At 48.5% G+C, this 25976-nt stretch overlaps 1 protein-coding gene across 1 annotated transcript in view; it reads right to left on the reverse strand.

Moving 5' to 3' along the window:
• Nucleotides 1-25976, reverse strand: part of CARPB (Carbonic anhydrase-related protein B) — a 258110-nt gene that overhangs the window by 116067 nt on the left and 116067 nt on the right. Inside the window, exon 3 of the mRNA XM_065430086.1 lies at nucleotides 8985-9121. Within this exon, the coding sequence (XP_065286158.1) occupies nucleotides 8985-9121 (137 nt within the window). The remainder of the gene's footprint in view (nucleotides 1-8984; nucleotides 9122-25976) is intronic.

Below are 25976 nucleotides of genomic sequence, written 5' to 3' on the forward strand. Positions count from 1 at the left end.
TGGTTTTTGGACACCTGGTCCTAAATGTAAAACAAAGAAAGAAAACACGTAAAATAGCTTTCTACATGCACGAAGGAAACTCTGATTTCAACTACAGATCGATCATTCATCTGTTCATTGACGCGATGACAAACCGCCACGGCAAAGTCAATGAAAACAAATCGATATGATCCGGAACAGATACCAGCGTCGTGTACGCGACACGCGAGTACACATCACGTGACCACTACAATAAAAAGGAAAAGAATAGAAAGAAAAGGAACAATCGAAAACGACAAATCGCTGAACGCTTGCGACAAGAAGCAAAAAAAAAGACAAATAACGCTAACACGTGTGAGCTGACAGTTGACACGATGGCGAAAATCTACAAATGTCGTGATGCGAGACGGTTCGACCATCGGCACTCGAACACTGCGTGATAACACACATGCGTACGCGTTATCGGTGAAACCTGGCACTCGTGACGTGGGCTCAGTTTCATACAGCGTTGTATTACGGGGCGCGATCGCTTATCTTGTGTTTGCGTGCACAGTGTGTGTTCACATTTTGCCGATCCTGGCGCGCCAACGACCGATCACCAATGCCGCTCATTGGTGCGATCACACGGGCAAATAATATATTTCACGACGTTTCAAAGTTTTTCGAGCTGTCAGGACATGAGTGAGAGCCTCAGCGGAAAAGGCAAAACCTAGGGATATAGGGAAGAATGTCCAGAATGAAAAAGAAAAGAAAAAAAAAGAGGCGTAAATTTTCATTCCGCTGTTTTAAGTCGACCGTAGCTCGCTGTAGCGCCTTAATATATGGCGGCGTCTGCGAACGTGATCAACCTGCGCGGCCGCACACGCAAAACTGCGATCGCTCACTTGAGTTCGCCCGAATGAAACGTCTACCAACTCTGGCCACGAACGCATTAGGCGCGAGGAGAAGAGAAAGATACCGCGGCTGTGCAAACAAAAGTTACACATTTGTTTTAGGGTCTCAATAAAATATGTCAATTGTTTTCTTTTTCTCTTGAATTTGCTTCACACGGAGACAAGCCACGTGGCACGCACATCTTACGGAAAAGGAGCCTGACCACATTTCTCCTTTGCTTGATGTTCTTTGAAGAAAGAACCCGACCGCATTTTTTTTTCTGAAATTGTTGGGCGCGCACACAATGGAGAAATGCAGTAAAGAGATCACGTAAAATATCTAATCTTTCGTGTATAGAGAGCCCTTTCCTTCTTTTCTTTTCTTTTTGTAGAGGATTTAGTATAGGTGTCGTGGTATCTGTATTACGTTCGATTCTTGCGGCAAATTTACTAAGCATATAGGCATGAAAGTTGACTATACATGCGAGAAGTTGGCCATTATTTAGAACGGCTAGACTGCTTATGTAATTAGCAACATTACCAGTTTCTTCGTGTAAAGAGTTCGTTATGTACGAATTTCTTTGCGCAACTATAGGAAAACACGGGGAAGGCAGGAGATGCAAATTCAAGACGATGAGCAAAATGAGGACAAGGTGAAAGCAGGAATCGACGTTTCGACAAGTGGACTTGTCTTCTTCAAGGCGGCCTTGAAGGAGTCAAGTCCACTTGTCGAAACGTTGGCTCCTGCTTTCACCTTGTTCTCGTTTTGTGCAGCGGGTTTCTTTATGCAACGAGTGGTTCACGGCAGTGACGGCAGGGAGTTGGCAGACTCGCTTGGCACATCACTTGTTAGGGCGATATAGGCCTCTTTGCGATCACCTATTTATCTATATCCACGGAGCCACTTATTTTTGAAATAATATTCCAACTCTGACCAGTTCCAGGGAACCCGGTGCCCCGTGATATGGTGAATACTTGGTGGTATCGAACCTATCTCTAGGCTTAACCGATGTTTTAGAAAAAAGAAAGCATCATCATCCTTATAGTCGTGCCGAAGATACCCGCTCAGCAGCCGACAGGGGTCGTTGATGGGCTAAAACGCGACTGCCCGGCCGCTTCGCTCACTACATACCGGATGTTCCACCTAATTAGAGCCAAACTTGAAAAATATTCAGATGTCACGTAGCTGGACGGAACCAAGGCAGTGTTGTTTGCCGTCGCTTGGAGACACTCAGAATATTTTTGCATGCCGTCTAATTACATAAGTAGTCTTAATTTAAAAACTTCTCCAATGTTATAATTAGATTAATAGTGTCAATGAGAACGTTGTAGAGCAACATGAAAAACTCCCGATACAGCTTTCTGTTGCTCAATACGCGCTACATAAAAGCATTTTTCCGAGTGTGAAAGATTCCCGCGAATGCATGCAAAATTCCCGCGCGGCTTTGCGTTTGGGGCAGTTTGCGTGTATTCGAAGGCTTCATTGACGTTTCGAAAGTGCATGATGAGTTATGAGGGACGCGATAGGGGGGGGGGGGGGGGGGGGGGGCTCTGGATTAATTTAGAGCCCCTGGGGTTCTCTAAGGAGTTTTTAGGTGTCCGGTATTCCGGCAAAAGAGGGTCGATTTGGGCGTATTGCCGGGTGAGCGGGGTCGTAAACGTAGAGAGAAAGAGAGAGAGAGAGAGATGAAGAGGAAAGGCAGAGAGGTTAACCAAATATTAGTCTCTGGTTTGCTACCTTACACTGGCGTTGTGAGATAGGGGTTTGAAAGAGGACAGAGAAGAAAGGGTCAAACACATTTAAAAATAAAAACAAGTTCACACATACAGACGCACACGAAGGGCGTAAACACAAGCGGCTGAAGTACACATACGGACGGCCACCTGGTTGCTCAGGGCTTAACCAGACAAATACAGAGCTTGTATCTCAGTTAACAAGTGTAATCTGATTCGCTGCTGGTGTAAGTTTTTGGCAGCCACGATTACGTTGCTCCTGAAAATTAGGTAGATGGGACTTAGGTAGATGGCGCTTTTGTGGCCACAGACCAATTGATTATAATACGTTGTTACTGATACTTCATTTCGGTGTAAAATATTTGCGGGTAATACTGTAGTTTTTGTTCGTGGCTGGGCGGCGCATACACAAAGCGTGCCTATGTTTCACGTATTCCTGCCATCGCCGAGGGCCATGGCACTGCGAAGCGGCAAGCCATATGCTTCAGATGCGCCCGGGTAACACGAGCCAACCTCTGAAGACAAATAAAGCAATAAAGTCCCCAGATTTCTCTGCCCGTACGAACCTCCCTACAACGAACCACTCCCCTCATAACGCCGGAGTGGATCCAGTAATTTTTGTCAGCAATCTGTATGGTGCTTATTCTGATACGGCTGAGGCCGCACAACGAATGCGACATTATACCAATCATGCGGGTTTAAACCGCAGCATTTCGATTTCTCGACCGACAAACGACCGATCGAAGCACGCGAATGTGAGTAGCAGTATTCGCTTTGAAAGAACTACTGTGTCGGGTTGAGTGCGCTCGAATAGCAAAGACGCTCACTGTATGGTGTCACCTGTTTTGCGGGGCTGCCCAGAGGTTTTTCTTTTTTTTTTAACACCAATCGGAGAAGACGACGAAGTGTCTTCAGGCAGAACGCCGGCTCTTCCAGCTCTACTCATTTTGTGAATTTCCTAGACTTTGCCAGTGGACTGCTATTTCCTCCTTAACTGCCATGGAGATGGAGTCTCACGCGCGTCCACCGGACTCGGCAGTGCCCGCGGCGGCTGCCTCCAGGAAGCGCAACGGCACCGAGAGCGACACTGACAGCGACGACACCATGCACTACTATATCAGCGGTGAAGATTCTTGTGACGACACCTTCGAGCTGGTGCGGAGTCGTAAAGCAAAGCGCAGATTTCTCAGCGCATCATCGAGTTAGAGTGAGTCCACCGTGAGATCTTCGCGGGATACCGAGGAGCTCACCATCCTGTTCTCGCCTGTTCTCGCCACTGACAACCTGAGACGCCTCAACAGGCAAGCCGTGTCTTCTCATCTAGAAGCGCTGGTTCCAAACGAAATCAAAGACATCAGAGTGAACACCCGTAAGAACGTGCTAGCGATTGACGTAGAACACGCGGCTGCGTTGGATTCCTTGCGCAAGATCACGGAACTTGGCGGGATGAAAGTCCGCCCTTATATTCCGCTGGGCAAACAAGTCCGTACTGGCGTAATTTACGATGTTGACGAGACCATTGTCGACTCCGACCTGTCAATCTTAATCAAGCCAGATACAGAGACCACCATCATCACAAACGCGTTTCGTCTCGGCACGTCACGGTGTGTGAAGATCATATTTAAGGGCGAATCCCTCCCATCGCATGTAAAAGTGGGCCACTTCCGACACGCAGTTCGCCTTTTATACCAAAACCACTGCAGTGCTGGAAGTGCATGAAGCTTGGCCATGTGAGTAGTGTATGCAATAACACTACCGTCTGTTCTCGCTGCACTGGGCCCCACACCACAAACACATGCGAGGCCAGTGTGCTGAAGTGCACAAACTGCAGCGGCCCTCACGATGCATCTTCGAAGGAATGCCCTTTGATTCGAAAGGAAATGCAAATATTGAAGAAAATGGTTAGAGACCACTCGTCTCACCGAGAAGCAGCAGCATCTATTAAGCGACGACGATCACGTCGCCGGCGTCGATCAAGACCCTCCAAAGCCTCTGCAGAACGCCACACACGTATATCACCACCCACTCTTCCGCCCAGGCCAAACGCAGTCAGCTCCAAGGACACGGGTGCATCGAACAGCACGGCTGCTGACGCGTGGCCTGCACTCCCGAAGCTACATGCCCCTACTGAGCGGAGTGATACTTCTGCAGCAGGGGACACTTCGTCTGTTCCTGATAAATTGGCGGACCAAGATCAACAAATTGTTGTTATGATCAGCTCTCTGGTGAGTGCTATTCGTGTTCTTCTGGACAAGCTACAGACACCAACAGCTCGAAGTGCATTGCAAGTGCTGGATGCCATCAGTCCGGTTCTGGCGAGCCTTCAGAAGTCCAGTGCTTGAGAACTTCTACAGCAGAACCATGGCTCATCGACACCACCAACGATCGTTCCGGGATGATGTGAGAAATGCCTCCATATTCCAATGGAATGCGAGAGGCCTGAGGTCCCGTATTTCGGATTTTCGACAGTTCGTATTTGCAAACCATTTTCCTATACTAGTCATCTGTGAACCGAACTTATCAGCTTCCATAAGACTGTCGGGATATGAATCTTTTGTTTCCAACACGTGTGTCCGTAGCAGTAAGGTTCTGGTCTACATTCGCAAGGACCTTACGTATTTTTCCCAACAAGTAGCGCCACACGACGGTAACGAATACGTCTCTGTTACTGTGAAAAAGAAGAAGCTGTCTTTTACTCTTATCGGCGTCTACCTTTTCCCAACAAGTCAGTTTGATAGAAAAAGACTGGAATATATTATGGCTGCTACTCCCGGTCCTTGGATAATAACAGGGGACTTCAACGCTCACCACCATATATGGGGAAGCTCCAGGATAAATTCGAGGGGCAGGTCACTAGTATCCTTTGCATCAGGCCACAACCTGTGTCTTCTAAATGACGGAAGCCCGACATTTCTGCGAGGAACTAAGTACAGTAGCTGCCTTGACTTGACTTTGGTGTCACGTTGCCTGACTTTGAGCGTGCAGTGGTTCACTGATATTGAAACCCATGGAAGTGATCATATACCGACCTATGTGAGAATTGATGGACTAGACGCCACATTACCGGTTGTTTCTCGCCAAATCGACTGGTCAGTCTTTCAAGATCGCGTAGAAGACACATGCAAGACACATATTGCACGCAGATTAGAAGACATAATTGCGGACGCTATGCAAGATTGTACACGCTGCTTCACACATCCATCAAAGCGTACAGAGAATGACATTGAATTGGAAAGGCTTCGCGCACTATGTCGCCGAGCTGAAAGGAGGTACAGGCGCACGAAGTCAATTCTTGACCTCAGGGAAGCTCGGCGCATGCAAAAGAAGATCAGACGCCGTATGGATAAGCTAGCGAATCAAAGATGGAAGTGTTTTTGCGACTCACTAGACCCCCGCAAGCCATTGTCCTGTGTATGGCGTACCCTACGGGGTCTTTGCTCAAGTCCCCAGCAACGACACCCATTCAACGCCCTTGCTCTCTATCAAAACCGCTGTGAGATAGACGTCGCAGAGGAATTTTGTGCGAACGTCGCCGGCGGCGCAGTTTTAGTCCCTGACATGGCTCTAGGCAACATCCCCGGCCCACGAGATGCAAGTATGGACGCTCCATTCTCTATGGAAGAGCTAGAAGCTGCTATGGCGCTCTGTAAGTGTTCGTCTTCACCAGGGCCCGATGGCATAACGTATACTGCTTTGCGCCACCTAGGCAGAGAAGCACGAAGAGAACTCCTCAGCATTTTTAATAGTTCATGGCAAGATGGTGTCGTCCCACAGGAATGGAAACGCAGCCGCCTGGTACCGCTTCTAAAATCAGGAAAGTCACCGCTCGAACTGGCATCCTATCGGCCTATAGCTCTTGCCAGCTGCGTCGGGAAGCTCATGGAACGTATGATCCTCATGCGTCTCGAATGGTACCTTGAACACCACAAGATTTACCCTGACTCTATGGCGGGATTTCGACGGGGTCGTTCATCGATTGACAATGTCATCGATCTAGTAACATCTGTGGAACAACAAAATATCGGAAGCGATTATCAGTAGCACTCTTTCTTGACGTGAAAGGCGCTTACGACAACGTTTTCCATCAAACCATTCTAGACGCACTTTTGACAATTGACCTAGGAGGACGAGTATATCGTTGGGTCAGTAACTACTTGACACAAAGGTCCTTGTTCGTACGAACGGAAGATGGTCCGACTACCGACCACTACACATGCCGAGGCGTTCCCCAAGGTGGTGTTCTAAGCCCTATTCTTTTCAACCTCGCGCTTCTTGGGCTGGCCAAATCCCTACCAGAAACAGTGAGTGTTTCAATCTACGCCGACGACATCTGCATCTGGACATCAGCGGTCACTCGCCTGCAGGTTCGCGCACGGCTACAGAAAGCAGCAACGCAGGCATCTGACTACCTTCACGCACAAGGCCTTACCATCTCAACAGAAAAATGTGCGATAGTCGCTTTTACGCGAAAAGCGATGAGTCCTTATCCGGTATGCATCAATGGTCAGCCTATCTCCTACAAGAGAAATCACCGGTTTTTGGGCGTCATTGTAGACCGAGACCTCACTTGGAGCCCTCATGTTGCCCACTTAAAGAAGAAGCTCACATCTATTGTTCACGTTTTCAAGTTTATCGCCGGCAAAACATGGGGATCGTCAGTGGGCTCCATGCTACAGTTATATAGAGCACTGTTCATCGGATTCCTACGCTACAGTTCTCCCGTGCTTGCTAAAACATGCAAGTCAAATCTTCGAAAACTTCAGAGCGTGCAGGCGCAGGCACTACGTGTTTGCCTAGGCCTCCCGCGCAGCGCCTCAACAGCTGGAACCATTGTAATGGCTCAAGACCATCCGATCACGACTTATATTAGTACCGAAACGCTTAGAGCCCATGTTCGTCATGTTTCACGGATGCAGTCAAGCTCTCTTGCGTGCCTGCCGGAACGACGACCACAGGCGTCCTTCTCCAACAAGGTCAACATCCATCGTGCCTCCTTACCATCGGGTTTCACACTCTCTTCACGTTCAACCTCAGCTCTGTGGTGTTTAAAACAACCTCAAGTGCGTCTTACGGTTCCAGGAATAAGAAAGAAGACCGACCTGCCTACCTTGGCTTTGAAGCAAGCAGCTCTGGATTGTTTGCACACTTTCTACTTTGATCGAATACACATATATACGGATGGCTCTTCCACTCAGACCAGCTCCACCAGCGCAGTGGTTATACCATCACGATCACTAAGCATCCAATACAAGATTTCTCATTTGACAAACTCGACTGGATCGGAGCTTGTTGCCCTCCGAGGTGCCGTTGATTATATTAATAACCAACCCACTAATCGGTGGGCTATATTCTGTGATTCCAAGGCAGCCTTACAATGTCTTCTGGCATCTCTTCGTCGCGGGTCATGTGAACAACTCGTGTCGGAGATACGAGAAATGCACCATCTCATGATCGCGAAAGGACACGACGTCGTGTTTCAGTGGCTGCCTGGTCATTGCGGTATCTCCGGCAACGACCTCGCTGACGAAGCTGCTAGAAAAGCACACGAAGGAGCAACCCTTGTTTCAATACCTTTATCGCGGACCGACGCAGCCCAACACTTAGGCAAGCTAGCGCACTCTTTGACATTGGAGAAGTGGCACACATCTGAATTCACTCACCATCGCTTGCATTCCCTCGATCCCTCTATGCAACTGCGGCTGTTACCAGGTCTTCCGCGAAATGAGGAAACAGTGCTGTGCCGCTTACGTTTGGGAGTCGCATTCACAAATGCTTATGCATTTCTGATTGGAATGGCTGATAGCGCCGAGTGCAATGCCTGCGGTGTCGAGGAAACCATAGAACACCTACTGTGCTACTGCCCATCTTATGAAAACGAAAGGCAAGACCTCTGCACAGCTCTCAATCAGCTGGATGGGAAGCCGTTCACCTTGAAGAAGATCTTGGGACCTTGGCCTCGCATATCGCAGCTACAAAAGGCCACAAAAGCGCTGCTGCGGTATTTGAAAGCGACCGGATTGAGTGAGCGCCTGTGATTCGGACTGAGTGACCGACTGATATCTCCAGTGGACTTTCTCTTCTTTTCTTCTTTCCGTCCCCCTTTCCCTTTCCCCAGTGTAGGGTAGCCAACCGGGCTCAGTCCTGGTTAACCTCCCTACCTTCCTTTTATCATTTTCTCTCTCTCTTTTTTTTAACACCAATCAGTAAATTACTATAATGCACGTGAAAAAAACGATATAGTAGCTGTATGACACGCTGGACACTTCGCAAGAATGTTAGCATTCTGTCATGACGCACGATAGTGAAAGACTGGTTGTGTTACACCTCAAGGTGGCGGCACCTAGTTACCCGTATAAACAAAAAAAACAGCCTGTAACCAATATGTACGTTCGCACTCACTCTGCTGGGGTCGACTTGCAGGGGCTTTAAGTGGGGGTCGAAGAGCAGCGTGTTTGGGTTCAGGTCGACCGGGCTCTGACGCCGACCCTTGCTGCACAGGTTCCAGTCTGGGTTCAGCAGGCCCCAGAAGTCGGGACCTACGCACATGGAAATAAACGCACATCGGTCAGAGGCGAGCTCCCGTCGTAGAATACGTACACACCTCAAGCGTCTGTCTATGGAGCACCGATCGCTGCGGTGCGATGCCAGGAAATCAATGTATGTGCGTTCATGGGTGGCTTGTGTGAAAATACTTTTGTGCAATGGAAGCCACGGGCAACGCGCGGGCTACACAGTAGTTAGGCCGGCGTGCCATGAGCGCATGTAGAAGAACGTTGCTCTCAAAGCGCAGTGCTCTAGACAGAGATGTCAACGCCCGTACAACCTCACGCACTGCGGCGTTTTATTTGTACTGCGAAGATGCGTTGAACAACTTTGATCAATTCAGAGTGGTTACGCAAAGTGCATCTGTAGTTTTTTGAGACGATTACCTTGATGGATTGATAATGGATAGCGACGCTGTAAGTAGCATTACTGTATACAGAGGTCTTGCCTTTCTGCAGCGCACTTTATAATACACATTTTGATACACTGAAAGCGCCCATAATATTACGTCCAGGGTTCTAGGCTCGTGCGCTACCGGCGGTGGCGCTTCCTCTCACCCGCTTCCTCCCAACCCCCTTTTTTCTCCAATGTGCTTGGCGCTGCAGTAAATCCGCACTTCTCAATTTCCGTGTTTTAGTTTGAAGTAAGTATGACGCTCTTACAGAACAAAGTATATTTAAAGCAATGATCTAAGCTAAGGCTGTCATCTGTTATTATAGCACTAATTACCATCGCTGAACGAGCCTCGCCCTCGAATTGTGCTCGCCACCTCGGTTAGAAGCAAAGAAACAAAGGGTTGCGCTCTGCTAAATAACATGCACGAGGCGAGCTGTGTCACGATGGAAGTAACCAAGTGTAACTAAAACGTTTCTTGCGAAGATCAGCACCGCAGCACAAGACTACGTAACTTTGTTTTGCCCAGTAATTTTGTCCGCTCTTCTACCAGACGGTCAAGAGCGCATTTTTGCGTCAGTGCATCTAAAGCAGTGCTCGTACCAACTCACCGCAGTGACCTCCTCGTTTCCTGAGAATCGCATCAAACGTCTTTCGTGATGGAATGAAAAAAAAATGAATGATGGAAAAAAAATTGAATGTCTATGGCCGACGGAGCGGGTGAACGAAATTGCAGCACGCGCTGACAGACAAACACAGTGTACTGCAGCGCATACATAGTAGCTGAAGGCCAAATGGTACCGTTCATCGTCGAAAAAGGCCGACATATTATTGAGGGTGCACCAAGACAATAGAACCACACCCACGAGACAAACCAATGCTACACTCGCACATTTGTGTACTGAAGACTAGCAGACGACGGTAGGAGCAATCCACACTAAGCGTGTTGGCGACAGTGACACCGCTCCATATTTCGCAGGAATTATAGCGTCCTGGAAAATTCCGTACACCGGGTGTCCCATGTAGCTTGAGCCAAAGTTTAAATATATGCAAATGCCGCGTAGCTGTACAGAAAAAGGTAGCGTTGTTTGCCGTCGCTTGGAGATACTCAGATTACTTTTGCATTCCGCCTAATTACATAAGTAGTCTTAATTAATCAATGAACTCTTCAAACATTGTAATTAGATATGAAGTGTAAATGAGAAAATCGCAGAGCAACATGAGAAACACCCGATACAGCTTTCTGTTGCTCAATGCGTGCTATACATAAACGTGTTTTCCCAAGCATGAAAGAAGCCCGCGAGTATACAAGCAACATTGCTGCGCGTCTGGCCGCTCGAGACACTTTGCTTGTATTCGCGGGCTAGCCCTCATGCTTGGAAAAACACTTTTGTGTAGCGCATATTGAATGACGCCCAATATACTTCCGTACAAGCCTGCAGGCTCGTGTTTCAAAAACATGAGCAGCGCAGGTCGGTCAACAGCGCCGAGTTGCCTTCACATAGCGACCGAGAGCGCGCTCGGTGTGGTAGCGCAGTCCCCTCTCTGACGTCACACGCGAAAGGGCGCCACTCAAAGATCTCGGGGCTGATTTCACAATTAATACTAGCATGTTTGATCACGTGTTGGGAGGAAGCCAAAGGAATGGAGCTTAATGATGATTACATCTGCTGCGTAAAGAGGGCGGAGTAAAAACCTAAGCATCCGCTTATTTATTTGGGGTCGATTTATTCTCCTTGCTTTCTCTCTCTCTCCCCTTTCAATGAATCTGATTCTGCAGCTACTCGGGCTCTTCAAATTGGCAACTTGGTAGCGATTACTAAGCGTTAGTAGTTGGTGGCAGTATATATAGCCCCAAATAATGTGCTGGAAGTTAGTAGGCCAGTAGCTGAGTAAAACAGAGTAAATCAATGTTTGGGCATTCGCGGTTGGATTTCGTCTCGCAAAGCACTCCCCCTTGTCCTTCTGTAGGATTCGCAAATTTCTCTAATTAGGTTAGACATCGCTGAACCCCGCATATGGCAGTTTTTGGTTGTTATATGTTACCGGCGGTGCATCGAGGTTTGTGATACTTGGCTCGCTGCATCCTCGAAGATGATGAGTCGAGTCGAGAGAACTCCACAGGCACACCATGCATGACTAGACACGTCCGACGCTACACCGAGGCGCTCTCATCAAGAACCATACCTTGCACGGTGCTCGTAATGTTTTGCTTACAATGCGAGGCGGATGGTATTCTTTCGATCGTCATGAGTGATCTATGGCGTCTTTTATCACGACTGCACGACCCATCGCCAGTTGAATGCTCTGACACTCATTTTCTTGTGAAGAGAGAGAGCGAAGGGAAGAAGAAAAGGCAGGGAGGTTAACCAGACTGAGTCCAGTTTGCTACCCTACACGTGTGGAGGGTAGCAATTGAACACAACCTTGTGGGCATCATTAAGGAGTGTGCAATAGAAGTAGGTGGTAGCTCCGTTAGACAGGATACCAGTAAGCTATCGCACGAGACGAAAGGTCTGATCAAGAAACGTCAATGTATGAAAGCCTCTAACCCTACAGCTAGAATAGAACTGGCGAAACTTTCGAAGTTAATCAACAAGTGTAAGACAGCTGACATAAGGAAGTATAATATGGATAGAATTGAACATGCTCTCAGGAACGGAGGATGCCTAAAAGCCGTGAAGAAGAAACTAGGAATTGGCAAGCATCAGATGTATGCGTTAAGAGACAAAGCCGGCAATATCATTATAATACGGATGAGATAGTTCAAGTGGGTGAGGAGTTCTATGGAGATTTATGCATTACCAGTGGTACCCACGACAATAATGGAAGAGAGAATAGTCTAGAGGAATTTGAAATCCCACAAGTAATGCCGGAAGAAGTAAAGAACGCCTTGGGAGCAATGCAAATGGGGAAAGCAGCTGGGGAGGATGAGGTAACAGCAGATTTGTTGAAGGATGGTGGGCAGATTGTTCTAGAAAACCTGGCCACCCTGTATACGCAATGCCTCATGACTTCAAGCGTACCGGAATCTTGGAAGAACGCTAACATAATCCTAATCCAGAAGAAAGGGGACGCCAAAGACTTCAAAAATTATAGACCGGTCAGCTTACTGTCCGTTGCCTACAAAGTATTTACTAAGGTAATCGCAAATAGAATCAGGAACACCTTAGACTTCTGTCAAGCAAAGGACCAGGCAGGATTCCGCAAAGGCTACTCAACAATAGACCATATTCACACTATCAATCAGGTGATAGAGAAATGTATGGAATATAACCAACCCTTATATATAGCTTTCATTGATTACGAGAAAACGTTTGATTCTGTCGAAACCTCAGCAGTCATGGAGGCATTACGGAATCAGGGTGTAGACGAGCCGTATGTAAAAAAAATACTGAAAGATATCTATAGCAGCTCCACAGCCACCGTAGTCCTCCATAAAGAAAGCAACAAAATCCCAATAAAGAAAGGCGTCAGGCAGGGAGATACGATCTCTCCAATGCTATTCACAGCATGTTTACGGGAGGTATTCAGAGACCTGGATCGGGAAGAACTGGGGATAAGAGTTAGTGGAGAATACCTTAGTAACCTGCGATTCGCTGATGATATTGCCTTGCTTAGTAACTCAGGGGACCAATTGCAATGCATGCTCACTGACCTGGAGAGGCAAAGCAGAAGAGTGGGTCTAAAAATTAATCTGCAGAAAACTAAAGTAATGTTTAACGGTTTCGGAAGAAAACGGCAACTTACAATAGGTAGCGAGGCACTGCAAGTGGTAAGGGAATACATTTACTTAAGACAGGTAGTGACCGCGGATCCGCATCATGAGACAGAAATAATCAGAAGAATAAGAATGGCCTGGGGTGTGTTTGACAGGCATTCTCAGATCATGAACAGCAGGTTGCCACTATCCCTCAAGAGGAAAGTGTATAACAGCTGTGTGTTACCAGTACTCACCTACGGGGAAGAAACCCGGAGGCTTACGAAAAAGGTTCTACTTAAATTGATGACGATGCAACGAGCTATGCAAAGAAGAATGATGGGTGTAACGTTAAGGGATAAGAAAAGAGCAGATTGGGTGAGGGAACGAACGTGAGTTAATGACATCTTAGTTGAAATCAAGAAAATGAAATGGGCATGGGCAGGACATGTTATGAGGAGGGAAGATAACCGATGGTCATTAAGGGTTACGAACTGGATTCCAAGGGAAGGGAAGCGTAGCAGGGGACGGCAGAAAGTTAGGTGGGCAGATGAAATTAAGAAGTTTGCAGGGACGAGATGGCCACAATTAGTACATGGCCGGGGTAGTTAGAGAAGTATGGGAGAGGCCTTTGCTCTGCAGTGGGCGTAACGATGATGATGATGATGATGATGATGACGACGACGACGACGACGACGACGACGACGACGACGTGTGGAGGGGAATGGGGAGTGAAAGAGAAAACATGAGTCTATACCGCACTTTCACATGCACTACGTTAGGTATAGGATTTCTATGGTCTGGCACTCAAGTCTGTTGCCTTCAGGTAGTGAAGAAGCGCACGAATGGTTTTCTAGGCTAATGAACTGGGAGACAAGGCTCCCAAGATCTTTGCTTCTGGAAATGGCCTGTCATCCAATCTATTCAAGGCCCACTGGAGAGCCTCACGTTGATTATCGAAGCGAGAACATTGGCACAGAAGGTGACTGATGGTCTCTTCACACTTGCACTTAGCGCACATTGATGAATCCGCCATTCCAATACGATAGCTGTAGGAGTTGGTGAATGCGACTCCTGCCCAGAGCCGACACAGCAATGTTGCGCCACGTCGTGGAAGGTTCGCTGGTAATTTAAGTTTCAGTGATGGGTCGAGGCTGTACAAACGACATTTAGAGTTCTGTGGTGTATGCCAGTAACTTAACGTGATGGTACGAGCGAGACTGTGAAGCTCTCTTGCAGCGTCGACTCTCGATAACGGTAGAAGGAGTGTCGGTGAGCCAGCCTGGGCACGTCGGGCAGCGTCATCGGCGAGGTCATTACCAGCGACGCCACAATGTCCCGGCAGCCGCTGAAAGATGATATCATGTCCTCATTCAGAAGCGCAACGGCAAGTTCCATTGATTTTAGACACCAGCTGTTCATAATTGCCACGTCGTAAACCTCGCAAGCTCTGGAGGGCTGCTTTCGAATTACAAAATATTGCCCATTTGCTAGGTGGTTCTTTTTCAATGTATTCGACAGCAGCGCGAAGAGCAGCCAGTTCGGAGCCTGCAGATGTTGTTACGTGTTAAGTCTTAAACTTGATGACGACCGATTGAGATGGTATAATGATGGCGCCCGTCGAATTTTCCGAGACGGAACCATCCGTGTAAACATGGATTCGGTTAGCGTATGAACAATGCAAAAGTTCCAATGTGATCTGCTTTAGAGCCGCGGTGGTCAGGCTAGGTTTCTTCACTATTCCTGAAAGTATATTGTCCAACCACGTGTTGGTCAATACTTACAAAATGGAAAATCAAGAGTGTCTTCCATACTCCAAGATAATCACCCGAAAATTAAGTACGCGTAGATGTTGCGCTCACGGAACAGTATTTACGATGTCAGTTAACGCAAATACAGGCGCGACCTCCACGTCGCTAAGCCAGCATCCTTCCGAAAGAGGTACACGGAAGTTTATTCAAATATCCAGCCCTCTTTCTCTCTATCTCTCCCTTCAACTCTCTCTTTTTATCCCCCTTAACCCTTCCGCCCGTGCAGGGTAGCCAACCGAAACTACCTCTGGTTAACCTCCCTGCCTTTCTCTGTATTCTTTTCTCTCTCTCTCTCATCCCTAAATATATCAAACCAAAACACTGGTGAATAGAGAACTGGATCAGTGCACTTCAGAAAAAAAGGAAAAAAAAACAACCGCTGCCTTCTCTAAAAGAAGCATCAGCAGCCTTAGCCTGTTCTTTTTTTTTCAGTCTTTTTTTATATATAGGCCAGCACACCTCGAAAGTCAAGCGACGAGGACGGCTGGCTGAGAGTGACTTGAGCGTATCTCCTCTCCTCCGTGAGTTGGTTTCCGTCGAAACATCAACAGAAGTGCCGGCGAAGGCATCGGCGCTCGGGTTAAACCCGGGCCACGTAAAACCAATTTGCCGCGCGCTGCAATCGGGGACCGTTCATTCGTCGGCTTCCAACAAGAAACAAACCCCAAACTGCCCTGCACATAATTATTACGCTTTCTTTTTCCTGCTACGCTTCCGTTTTCTTCGCAATCTCTGCACCTTTCTTCGCTTCTCCTGTCTTTGCTACATCGACTTTTGTTCTGCGTCGCCGCGGACTCATTCTCGGTCTACGGTCAGTTTAATCGGCCGCACTTTCTACACTCTGCGCTGCCGTTTGCCTTCTGCTATTTTCTTCAAATGTACCTCGTCAAGGAGTTCCCTCACTCACTAGCACTTTTTTTTAAAAGGCGAGTCGACTGAAGTGAAACAAAGAACAAGACTGTTTGAAGCCTTGAAAAAGAATGTATCGAAACAAAAACAACAAAGAGGAGGAGGAGGAGGACAGACGGTGGGGAAGGTTTGTCCGACGGACGAACCCAGTCCGCGTAGTGCGGGCACGTGGTCTCAGCTCTTTGGTATGCCACTGGGCGTCGCCGGCGCAGATTGCGTGGCGAGCAGGCGGCAAAGGCAAAAAAGGGTGGCGGAAGAAGCTGCTCTGCCGAACTACTCGCCGGCTCCTCGTTCGTCCACGTCGTCCTGGTTCAAGGGGGGAAAGCGGTTGCAGCAGCAGTAGCGGCGGAGGAACACAAAGGCGCTCCTACCCACCACCGGGCATCGGGTCGGAAGAGACATTAGGTCGGCGACGGCAGTAAGTGGAGCCATCCGCGGCAGCACGCGAGCGTCGTGCATTGTGGTCCCAGGTCGCCGATACCACAGAAGAAAGAAAAGAAGTGAGAGCGAGTGAGGGAGTGAGTGAGTGAAGAAGAGGGTCGGCGGTATTTTTGCGGGAGCTTCGATCGCCATTTCACGCGAATGGTGTCTGGAATTCGAAAGAGGGGTCTGGTTAAAAAAAAAAAAGAAAAGAAAAATGCCCAAAAAGTTTGTTTCTCTTTGTCTGTTGCGTTTTATTCCTGATTTCTTTTTCTTTTTGTTCTTCTCCTTGTCCTCTCTCCCCTACAAGTATCTCGGCTTCACTTGGCGACGTAATGAGAAACGTGAGGGGGTGAAACACAAGTGTAACTATGGACGGCAGACCGAGTCTATTACCCACCTACGGCCGGCAGTTTTTTCTTAGTTATCGCGTCCTTCGTACTCATTCTTCTGTGTTTTACGTGTGCAGTGTACATAAAGGCGGCGGTATGCCCTGCAAGTACTGTTTGTAAGTAAGGCGTGAATAACTTGGTAGTAGTGGCACTCTGAAATATAGTAGAAACGAGACCCACAGCTGGCACAATTATTCCTGCTTCTGTCTCTTGGAAGACCTACATTTGGCTCCATTTGCAATTGTCTGAAACAACAGTTGTAGGCTGTCTGTGGCCGATGACGCCACTTGGAATCGTTGCCGATCGCACCGTTCGTTTGACTGTGCGCCTGTGTACGCGCGTACGTGTGTGTCTGTGTGTCAACATCTTAGAACGGCTCTCACTTTATTGTCGCCTCCGTATCCATTGTATGAAAATTTTACATCCTTCGTAGCACGTCTGCAAGAGTAGACGAGCAGGTGGCATGCACTAAGAGACACAGCCGGTATCGTTTGCAGGCACGAACATGTGATATAACACAAATAATAATAATAATAAGAAGAAGAAGAAGAAGAAGAAGAAGAAGAGAAGAAGAAGAAGAAGAAGGAGGAGGAGTAGAAGAAGAATATGCGAAATACACATGGTCCCCTCATATGAGCTGAGACGAAACGCAAATTCGTTCACTGAAAAGTATCACGCCCACAATCCCGTCTTTTCTCGTTCTTCGCGGACTTCGCGTTCGTTCTCGCCCAAGTGTTCCGCGCGGCCATTTTTGGCTTCCGCGTTGACGTCGAGCCCGTGGCGCCCATAAATTCCCATAAAAATCTCGTCCTCCGTATTACCGGGACAAGAGAGAGAGAGAGAGATCTCCTAAGGGCCTGTTCTCTGCGTCCGCGCGTAATCGAAACATGGCAAGTCAAATGTAGGATGCCGCGACGGTTGCTCCGAGGCCGGCCATGTATACCTCTCTCTGCCATGTCGGTTGACTCTCTCCCGCACTCGCGACCCGCGCCCCCCGCCTGCTCCAGTAGATCCATCAAACCGCACATATAGATTTCTTCCCTTTTTCTTTCGTTTCGACATGCCTCGAATTTCCAGCTTAGTCTTTATGGCTTTGGAGGGCGTTTGCAGAAAATATTGATAGTAAGTGTCACGGTGTCACGTAGGCAAACATGTTTATTTTTTATCGTTTCCGCATGGTGAGTCAACGGCAGATACACGCTGACCTTGTCGGTATACTATATATTAATGTAAATAGTTTCCTTCTATCTCTCTATCCTCTCCGCAACAGTGCAGTTTTGCGTCACTGCGCTACGCATTGAAGATGCCGCAAACTTTTGCGGCTGACTACATCTAAACGAATTGTCGAGTGAGCCCACTACAACTATCAGTGAAAAAAATAAAATAAAAAGACGGTTTCACTTGATGGCGAAACATTGAAAGGGACAGCAAGGTTTAGCGTTGCACTGACGACTTTTCTTTTATTGCGTTAGTTTGCGTTATGGCATCAAAAGGAAGAGTTACACAAAATTGTGAAGCTCTGTCTCTTGCAGAAAGTCCTAAAAGGAGTGGTGATGAGGGCGAGAGACCCACTTGTGTAAGTCTGGCGGCCGGTTAGGTTGGAGACTCCCATGGCTCAGATGAAGTCGACGCGCCGATTGCAGACGAGGACATGTCCACAGGAAGTGCTGTAGGTCTGCCTCCTGTACAGGCGCAGGGCAGTACGAGCATCTGAAGGAGGCGTCGATATATCCCCATGCATGCGCGTGGATGGACGGTGCGACAGCCACACTCGCACAATCTGTTCGGAGCGACACCTCCTCTTGAGGGGTGGGGCCACCCGGGAGGTCAGAACCACACGGAGTGATGAGAGTTCACGGGGTGCGCCGAAGACTTTCTTTCTGAACGTCCATCGTTTCAGAGTGCGGAAGCATGACCAGAGGCAACGGGCGCGCGACCGTCAAGGGCTGCTGGCATGCGCAGTCTGCCGCAGTATGAGCGAGAACACTTGATGGACCAATCCAGCAGACTCGAACCTGGCATTGATAAGTCGTCGCACAGCGGTGAAAGTCCATCGTTAAACCAGCTGAACGAACGACGCGACGGAGTGAGCGCACCGCTTGCGTCGAATCGGTGTAGAGGATCAGGCTTGTTGGACGTTGCACCTTGGCGATTGGCAACAGTATCGTCAAGCCATCGCGGAGTGCAATTAGCTCCGCCAGTACCGAGGTAGTGGGTGCATCCAACTCATAAGAACACGTCCGGTTTACATCTGTGCAGGAAGAACACACTGAGGAGTTATGAAGAATCGCCGAACTCGACCAGGCATCCACATAGGCACTTAGGTCTAGTTCCTGGAACTGCAAACAGGAAGACACAGGTGTGGTGGTGCTCACGGAATTTGAGTTTCAGTTGTTCACCTGCCGAATGCAACCAAATGGATTGTTGTTAGTCACTTGGTAGTAGCCCCATGGGGCTAGCGGCGATAAGGGTTCATCCACTATGGGGAAGGACGGGTCCACGTAACTCACCAAGGCCGCAGGCGCAGGAACGCTACTGTGTTTTATCGCCTGCGCTTCACGTCTTTGATGAATGAGCTCATCAAGTGCGTTCGCCTGAGCTTCTGCCTGAAGTGCCGCGATATACGCGAGATTCGGGAAGGCCTGTAAGCACACGCATGGCTTCTCGGTTGAGGTTTTCCAGTCGAGCCCACTCCGCTTTGGTAAGGCGCTGAAACTGTGCTGGATAAATAAAGCGAGGCTGGAATACGAAGCAAGCCAGCTGCCTAGCAATACGAGTGCGAGCACCACCCGATCTCTGGGCGAAGGGACAAAACCGTATGTGTTTGTCAGCGCCAAAGAACATCTGACGTTCAAGAGGGTGCATGTGGTAAGCACACAGCTGCGCTGCTGGAAGGCTAATCACGCATGTGCGCACAGCGTTCATGGGAGCTGCGGAAGCCAGAACGCTGACCTGTGGCTCCGGTATGCATGAGCCGATAAAGCTAAGCATGACGACGGTTCGCCCACTTTGCTTTCGCCGCTTTTAGAGGCAAACGCACTTTGCGTCTCTGGAGATCTTCTACAATCATCCAGGTTCGGAGCGCGCATGCGTCGTCGAAAGCAGGGCAGCACGATAACGCCGACGGCGACGGTGAAAATGCGACTCAAATGTCCCTGTAATTATTACCGCAGTAAAAAAATCCACAAAAATAGCAGACGGAAGCTCGAGCTAAGGGTGGCGATAGATACTTCAGAAAATTAACCGGCAGCGCTACGCTATACAGTGTCTCACAGCGAACGGTAGCCTCAGTCGTTGTTAAACGGCAGCAATAATTACCGTGTCTTTTTTCTTTCGGCAAAGCTTCGCCTGTTTGACGCCCCGCATACGTCCCGTATCAGGAGCGTGTGTCTCTAGCCAAAGGAACAGTTTAATATCGCGCCCCCCAAAGCGGGCGCGCGCTCGCACCGTGTCAGCCGCCGTCGCTGCTTCTCTTCGGGTATCCCAGATTCGACGGCTCCTCGGTTATCCATCACGGGCGCAACCGGGGCAGCTCGGCTGCTTCGCCGGCTCCGCTAGGCTTCCTCGGCGGCTCCTAGTGCCGCCGGTACCGTTGGCTGGGACGACGAAGACGACTGCAGGCCGCCTCGAGGGACGTTATATTTTGCGTGGACCGTGGCGGAATGATTAATATCCACTTCCGCAACACGCTCTCAGAAAGGCCCCGCCAACATCGAAACACACTGCTGCCGTTAGGGCGAGCCGACCGGAGCAGGCAAGGGGGATAAAAAAAAACTGAAAGCATAAGTTGAACGCGCTTGTAAGACAAGCGAAATATGTTCTTGTCACTGGATCCGTGCTCCACATTGATTTGTGAACCTTTGTTTTTCGATCCATTTTTTTCTTTGTTTTTTAGTTATGTTGGATACACAAAGAGTGAAAGAGAACTCTTGTAGAAATGGCGTTCGAAGTATATTTATGGATGGCAATTTCTCTTGCATTGTTCTATCGGGAACGGAGGGTGTCCTGCAAGAGCATTAATACGGCTCTACGTCGGCTGCGTCGAATAGGGTGCCCGGTGGATCAGGAGCTCGCTTCGTGTGCCTTGTCGATCTGAGCTTGTGGAAACTCGACCGGCCGTCAGAATATCGCGTGCCCGAGACCTTCACCGCGTGGTTGCCGCACTGTTAGCTGTGAGGCAAAGTTTGGTCCCAGTGACGTACTGGCTAGCTGTACGAGAATTCTTAAGCAGAGAGATAGCGAAGCAAAAATAAATAAATAGAAAAAGTAAGGGCATAAAAAAAGACGAAACAGCAAAAGAATCCTATAGACTTAAAGGAAAAGCTGAGAGAACGAAAAAAAAGAACAATATTACGTTCATGGCTCACATGTGAGACTCACACGGACATCGTATAAAAACAGCTCTATGCAAAAAACACGAATAATATACAAAACCAGACAAGCGTGTTCACATAATACTCAGTGTTTATTAGACTTCAGATAAAATAAATGGCGTCCTCAGCTACATATATATATATATATATATATATATATATATATATATATATATATATATATATATATATATATATATATATATATATCAAACCTCAAACAGATGCAACGTAGTGCTATGGTATTTCTCTCGCAGTTACTCCGAAATCGCCGCAGAGTTTTTTTCTTTTCCCTCTGAAACCTACATATCGAATATTAAAACATATGTAAGTTGCCTTACGTGGCCCTTACACAGATGGACAAGACCTTGTCTGCATGATTTTTCTTCATACAGTAATCTGTAATTTTTGTATCTCACGTCGTGTTTTACCGGCTTCAGATTGGACGCCATCCAGGAGTTCGTAAGGCTCCAGTGGTGAATTGTAATGGCACTGTCCAGCAACATCGAGTGCGCGGGAGCCCCGAAGCGGCTGTATGACCAGGGCGCCAGTGAGAAAGCGCAGGTGGTGCGGTGACGAATTGTCACTGTAAGAATAGCCATCAAACAGGCTTAGTTTCAACACATATGCCCTCACCGTCCCATCGGTTAAACCTATGACGCCTGTTAGCCCAGCGGGGTACTGTTTACACTGCGCAACATCTCAGCTAGGCCTCGCGTACTTGCTATAGCGCTGCCTTTGCTTCTACTGTCAGGATTGGGGGCTCAATCCCATCGTCCGTGGTCCTTTGCCAAGATTGGAGTACGGCATGAATTCGAAGGTAGCTGGCCCATGCCGTCGTCCAACTTATTTACGCTGAGATCGTTGATGAAGTGAAGAACTGTTTCTCATCGAGAACGAGGAAAAGGGTTTATTTACAGAAACTAAATCAGTCTAACATGACTGCTTGAGAAAAAGAGTATTAGTCCAACAGGACTGCATGAGAGAAGTGACTCAGTCTAACATGACTGCTCAAGAGAAGTGTCCTCAGCATTCGCACAACCACAGTTTGTATACACTCGATCCGCCGGTCCTACGACGCGGCGACTGTTCGTTTACTCATCACCAACTCGCCGCTGCTCTGCAGGTCAGTTTACAGACACAAAGGCAACCGCGCTCTGATGCCCGACGACGGCGTTGGCGGGGTGCCGTTCCGGGAACTATCGGCGCCGATCGAGGGTCGCTCGTTGTTCCGTGCTAGGCCGAAGCGTGAGACGCACCAAAATACGTCGTCCCCACGGCAGCTTGTCCATGCGTGTCAAATCAGCTCCGCGTTGGGGAACTCCGGAATCATTGTTCACACACGCCGAACTAGTCCCGTCACAATGTCGATGGGGCGGGTGGAAGGCGGCGGATTCCAGCGCAAAGGCCGCTTCTTTGAACGCCTCCCAGCTGCAGCGACGGAGAGGGAGAGGTGCGCGTCGTGTCGCCCTGTCGTAACTGTGTGGCAATCTTGTTTCGCAGTTCGCCATTCTTGACAGCGCCTCCATGGCCCGGAAAGTCTCGACTGTCTAGCGCTGACAACCGCTAGGCAGGAAGAGAACGGCTGCTGGTCAGGGGGGGGGGGGGGGGGATTGATGTCTTGGCTCGCAGCGACCACTTGTGCATTGATGTCACCGCCCCAAAACATCCAACAAGGACAGGCAACTGCAAAATGAACCCCACAACACGGCTCTGCGCCGAGATGACGTGCATTGGCTCTCACCTTAGACTCGCTAGGCTTCAAAAAAAAAACAACAACAACATAAGTGCAGAAACAAAAAAAAATGCTACATTTCACTATGCCAATTTCTGAAGCAAATTCCTGCTGACAAATTCAGCAATTAATGGAGGGAATTCTGCTGAATGAGAGGGGATTTTCTTCGCCTAAAGAAAAGCTAACACTAGTAACCCCAAAATTTAGGCGGGACCCTCAAACGCAGAATTCAAATTAGCCTGCTCAAACCATCCGCATTGGTATGCAACTTTCCCTTCTTATATCTAACGGAGAAGTTGTACTCTTGGAGAGTGAGGCTCCATCGGAGCAAGCGGCCGTTTTTGTGTGACATTTGATTGAGCCACGTCAGAGGACAGTGGTCGGTCTCGAAGATGAACTTCGCTCCGTACAAGTAACACGACAACTTCTGGGCGGCCCAAACCAAACAAGCGCATTCCTTCTCTGAAGCGCTGTAGGCTTCCTCCCTTACATTTAGTTTACGGCTGGCGTAGAGGATAGGATACTCCTCGTTATCGTCGCCGACCTGACTAAGTACCACGCCCATACCTCTGTCGCTTGCGTCGCATTGAACTATGAATTCCTTTGTGTAGTCTGGCGCGCGAAGCACAGGGCGAGAAACCAATAGCGTTTTCAAACTTTGGAAAGCGTTCTCTTTGTCCTTATACCAGTGTACGTTACTCGGTGCTCCCTTTCGGAGGGCGTCTGTTAATGGACTTGCCAATTGCGAGTAATTCGGAATGTACCGTTGATAGTACCCCACAAGTCCCAAAAATGAACGAAGGTCCGTTTTCGTGCGCGGCTGAGAAAAATCTCCAATCGTCGCTATTTTCAGCTCAGCCGGCCGTCTCATGCCCTGACCGACAACATGGCCCAGATAAGTAACCTGCGAACAACCAAACCTACACTTTTCCGCTTTCATCGTTAGCCGGCTTCCCTCAACCGTGAGAACGCCTGTTTGAGGTGCGATACGTGTTGTTCCCAGCTGTCCGAAAAAATGGCCACATCATCAAGATAAGGTAAGGCGAACTCCTGCAAGTCTTTTAGGACAATATCCATTAACTTAGAGAAGCTAAACGGCGCGTTCTTCAGCCCGAAGCTGAGTGCGAGAGGGCGAAAAGTGCCTACAGGCGAGATGAATGCGGCATAGCGGCTGGCACTTTCTGAAAGGGGAACTTGCCAGTACCCCCGCACGAGATCTATAGTTGAAATGTATTTAGCAGCGCTAACTCTTTCAATTCGTTCCTCAATGTTGGGTATCGGGTACAGCTGATCCCTAGTGATCGCATTTAACTTCCTGTAGTCAACACACGGACGAGGGTCCTTGTTAGGGGTTTCTACGAGTATTAGCGGTGACGTGTAGTCACTCTCAGCGGGCTCAATAACTCCCAACTCTAGCATGCGCTGTATCTCTGCCTCCATAATCTCTCTCTGTCTTGGAGACACCCTGTAAGGTTTTGATCTTACTGGTTCGGTAGAGGTCAGCTCAATTTCATGCGTTATCAGTTCCGTTCTACCCGGCCGATCGCTGAATCTGTCGAGATATTCCCCTAACACCCCTTTTAGCTCATCTAGCTGCTCGGGTCTTAGAGCATGCGAGCTTACCGAGTGTTCTACTACTTCTTCTAGGCCGATTTCAGAGTTGGAGGTTGCCCTATACTCCTTAAACTTGGTACCAATGTCATCCGGCTCTTTGACGGCATAGTTAACGACTCCGCTCCGCTCTACGTACGGCTTCATCAAATTACAGTGATATATCCTCACTTCCTTCCTGCGACCGGGCATTCTCAAAGCATAGTTGGTATCTGAAAGTTTGTTTAACACTTTAACGGGCCCGTCCCAGTGAACTTCAAGCTTGTTCTTTCTTGATGGTTTGAGGATCATTACCTGGTCTCCGGCGTTACACGTACGAGGCCTCGCATTCTTGACGTAATAGAATTTGGCGTTCTTTTGAGCTAGTGCCATGTTCTTTCCGACTAGTTCTTGGGTTGCGCTTAGCCGTTCCAGTAAATTTAGCACGTATTCAACCACGGTTGGACTCTCCCCTCTTTCCTCCCACATCTCTCTTAACATTCTCAGTGGAGACCGGAGTGTCCTCCCATACACTAGTTCTGCTGGCGAGAACCCTGTCGCCTCATGTGGAACCGTTCGCAAAGCAAACAAAGTTGCCGGCAGACAGTTCTCCCAGTCCTCCTTGTGCTCGTAACAGAGCGCACGCAAAACTCGCTTAAGCACCGAATGCCACCTCTCTACACTGTTTGACTGAGGGTGATAGACAGAACTGTGTATTAACTTTACCCCGCACTTTTGCAAGAATGTGGAAGTCAGTGCGCTCGTGAATACTGATCCTTGATCTGCCTGAATTTCGGCTGGAAACCCAACTCGTGCAAACACTGTCAAAAGCGCGTCTACTACTTCGGTGGAGCTGAGCTCTTTCAAAGGGATTGCTTCTGGAAACTTGGTAGCCGGACACAGCATGGTAAACAAGTACCTGTAGCCTGATTTTGTTTTTGGAAGAGGCCCCACCGTGTCTATTACAAGTCGTCTGAAAGGCTCTGTTATTAAGGGCACTACCTTCAGTGGAGCTTTCCATGTCTCTCCTGGTTTACCAGAACGCTGGCAGGCGTCGCATGATCTTACAAAGTTTTCTACATCTTTGAAACAGCCAGGCCAGTAGTATTCCATAAGCAATCTTTCCTTTGATTTGTTTATCCCTAGGTGGCCGGACCACCCATTTCCATGAGAAAGACTCAAAAGGTCCTCCCTATACTTAGTAGGTATGACTAACTGATCTAAAATCCTACCCTTTCGATCTCCGTAATGCCGATACAACAATCCTCCTCTCTCATGTATCGTTACGTTGCGCCTAGCAATGCCTTCTTTAGCTGTGTCATGTAATTTTGCTAAGCTCTCATCATTCTTTTGCTCAGCTGCCAGCGACTCTCTATCCACGCGTAAGAGTTGATCAAAGTTCTTTGAGGCCGGTGATAATAACGACCCTCTGCTCTAGACACATGCATTCAATGATCATGTCTCTGCTGTCGTACGCTTCCGCGCTTTTAAGCCACTCGACTAGGTTGGCCTTTAAGCTATATGC

The sequence above is a fragment of the Dermacentor albipictus genome, chromosome 3, assembly GCF_038994185.2.
Source record: "Dermacentor albipictus isolate Rhodes 1998 colony chromosome 3, USDA_Dalb.pri_finalv2, whole genome shotgun sequence".
Classification (NCBI taxonomy): Eukaryota; Metazoa; Arthropoda; class Arachnida; order Ixodida; family Ixodidae; genus Dermacentor; species Dermacentor albipictus.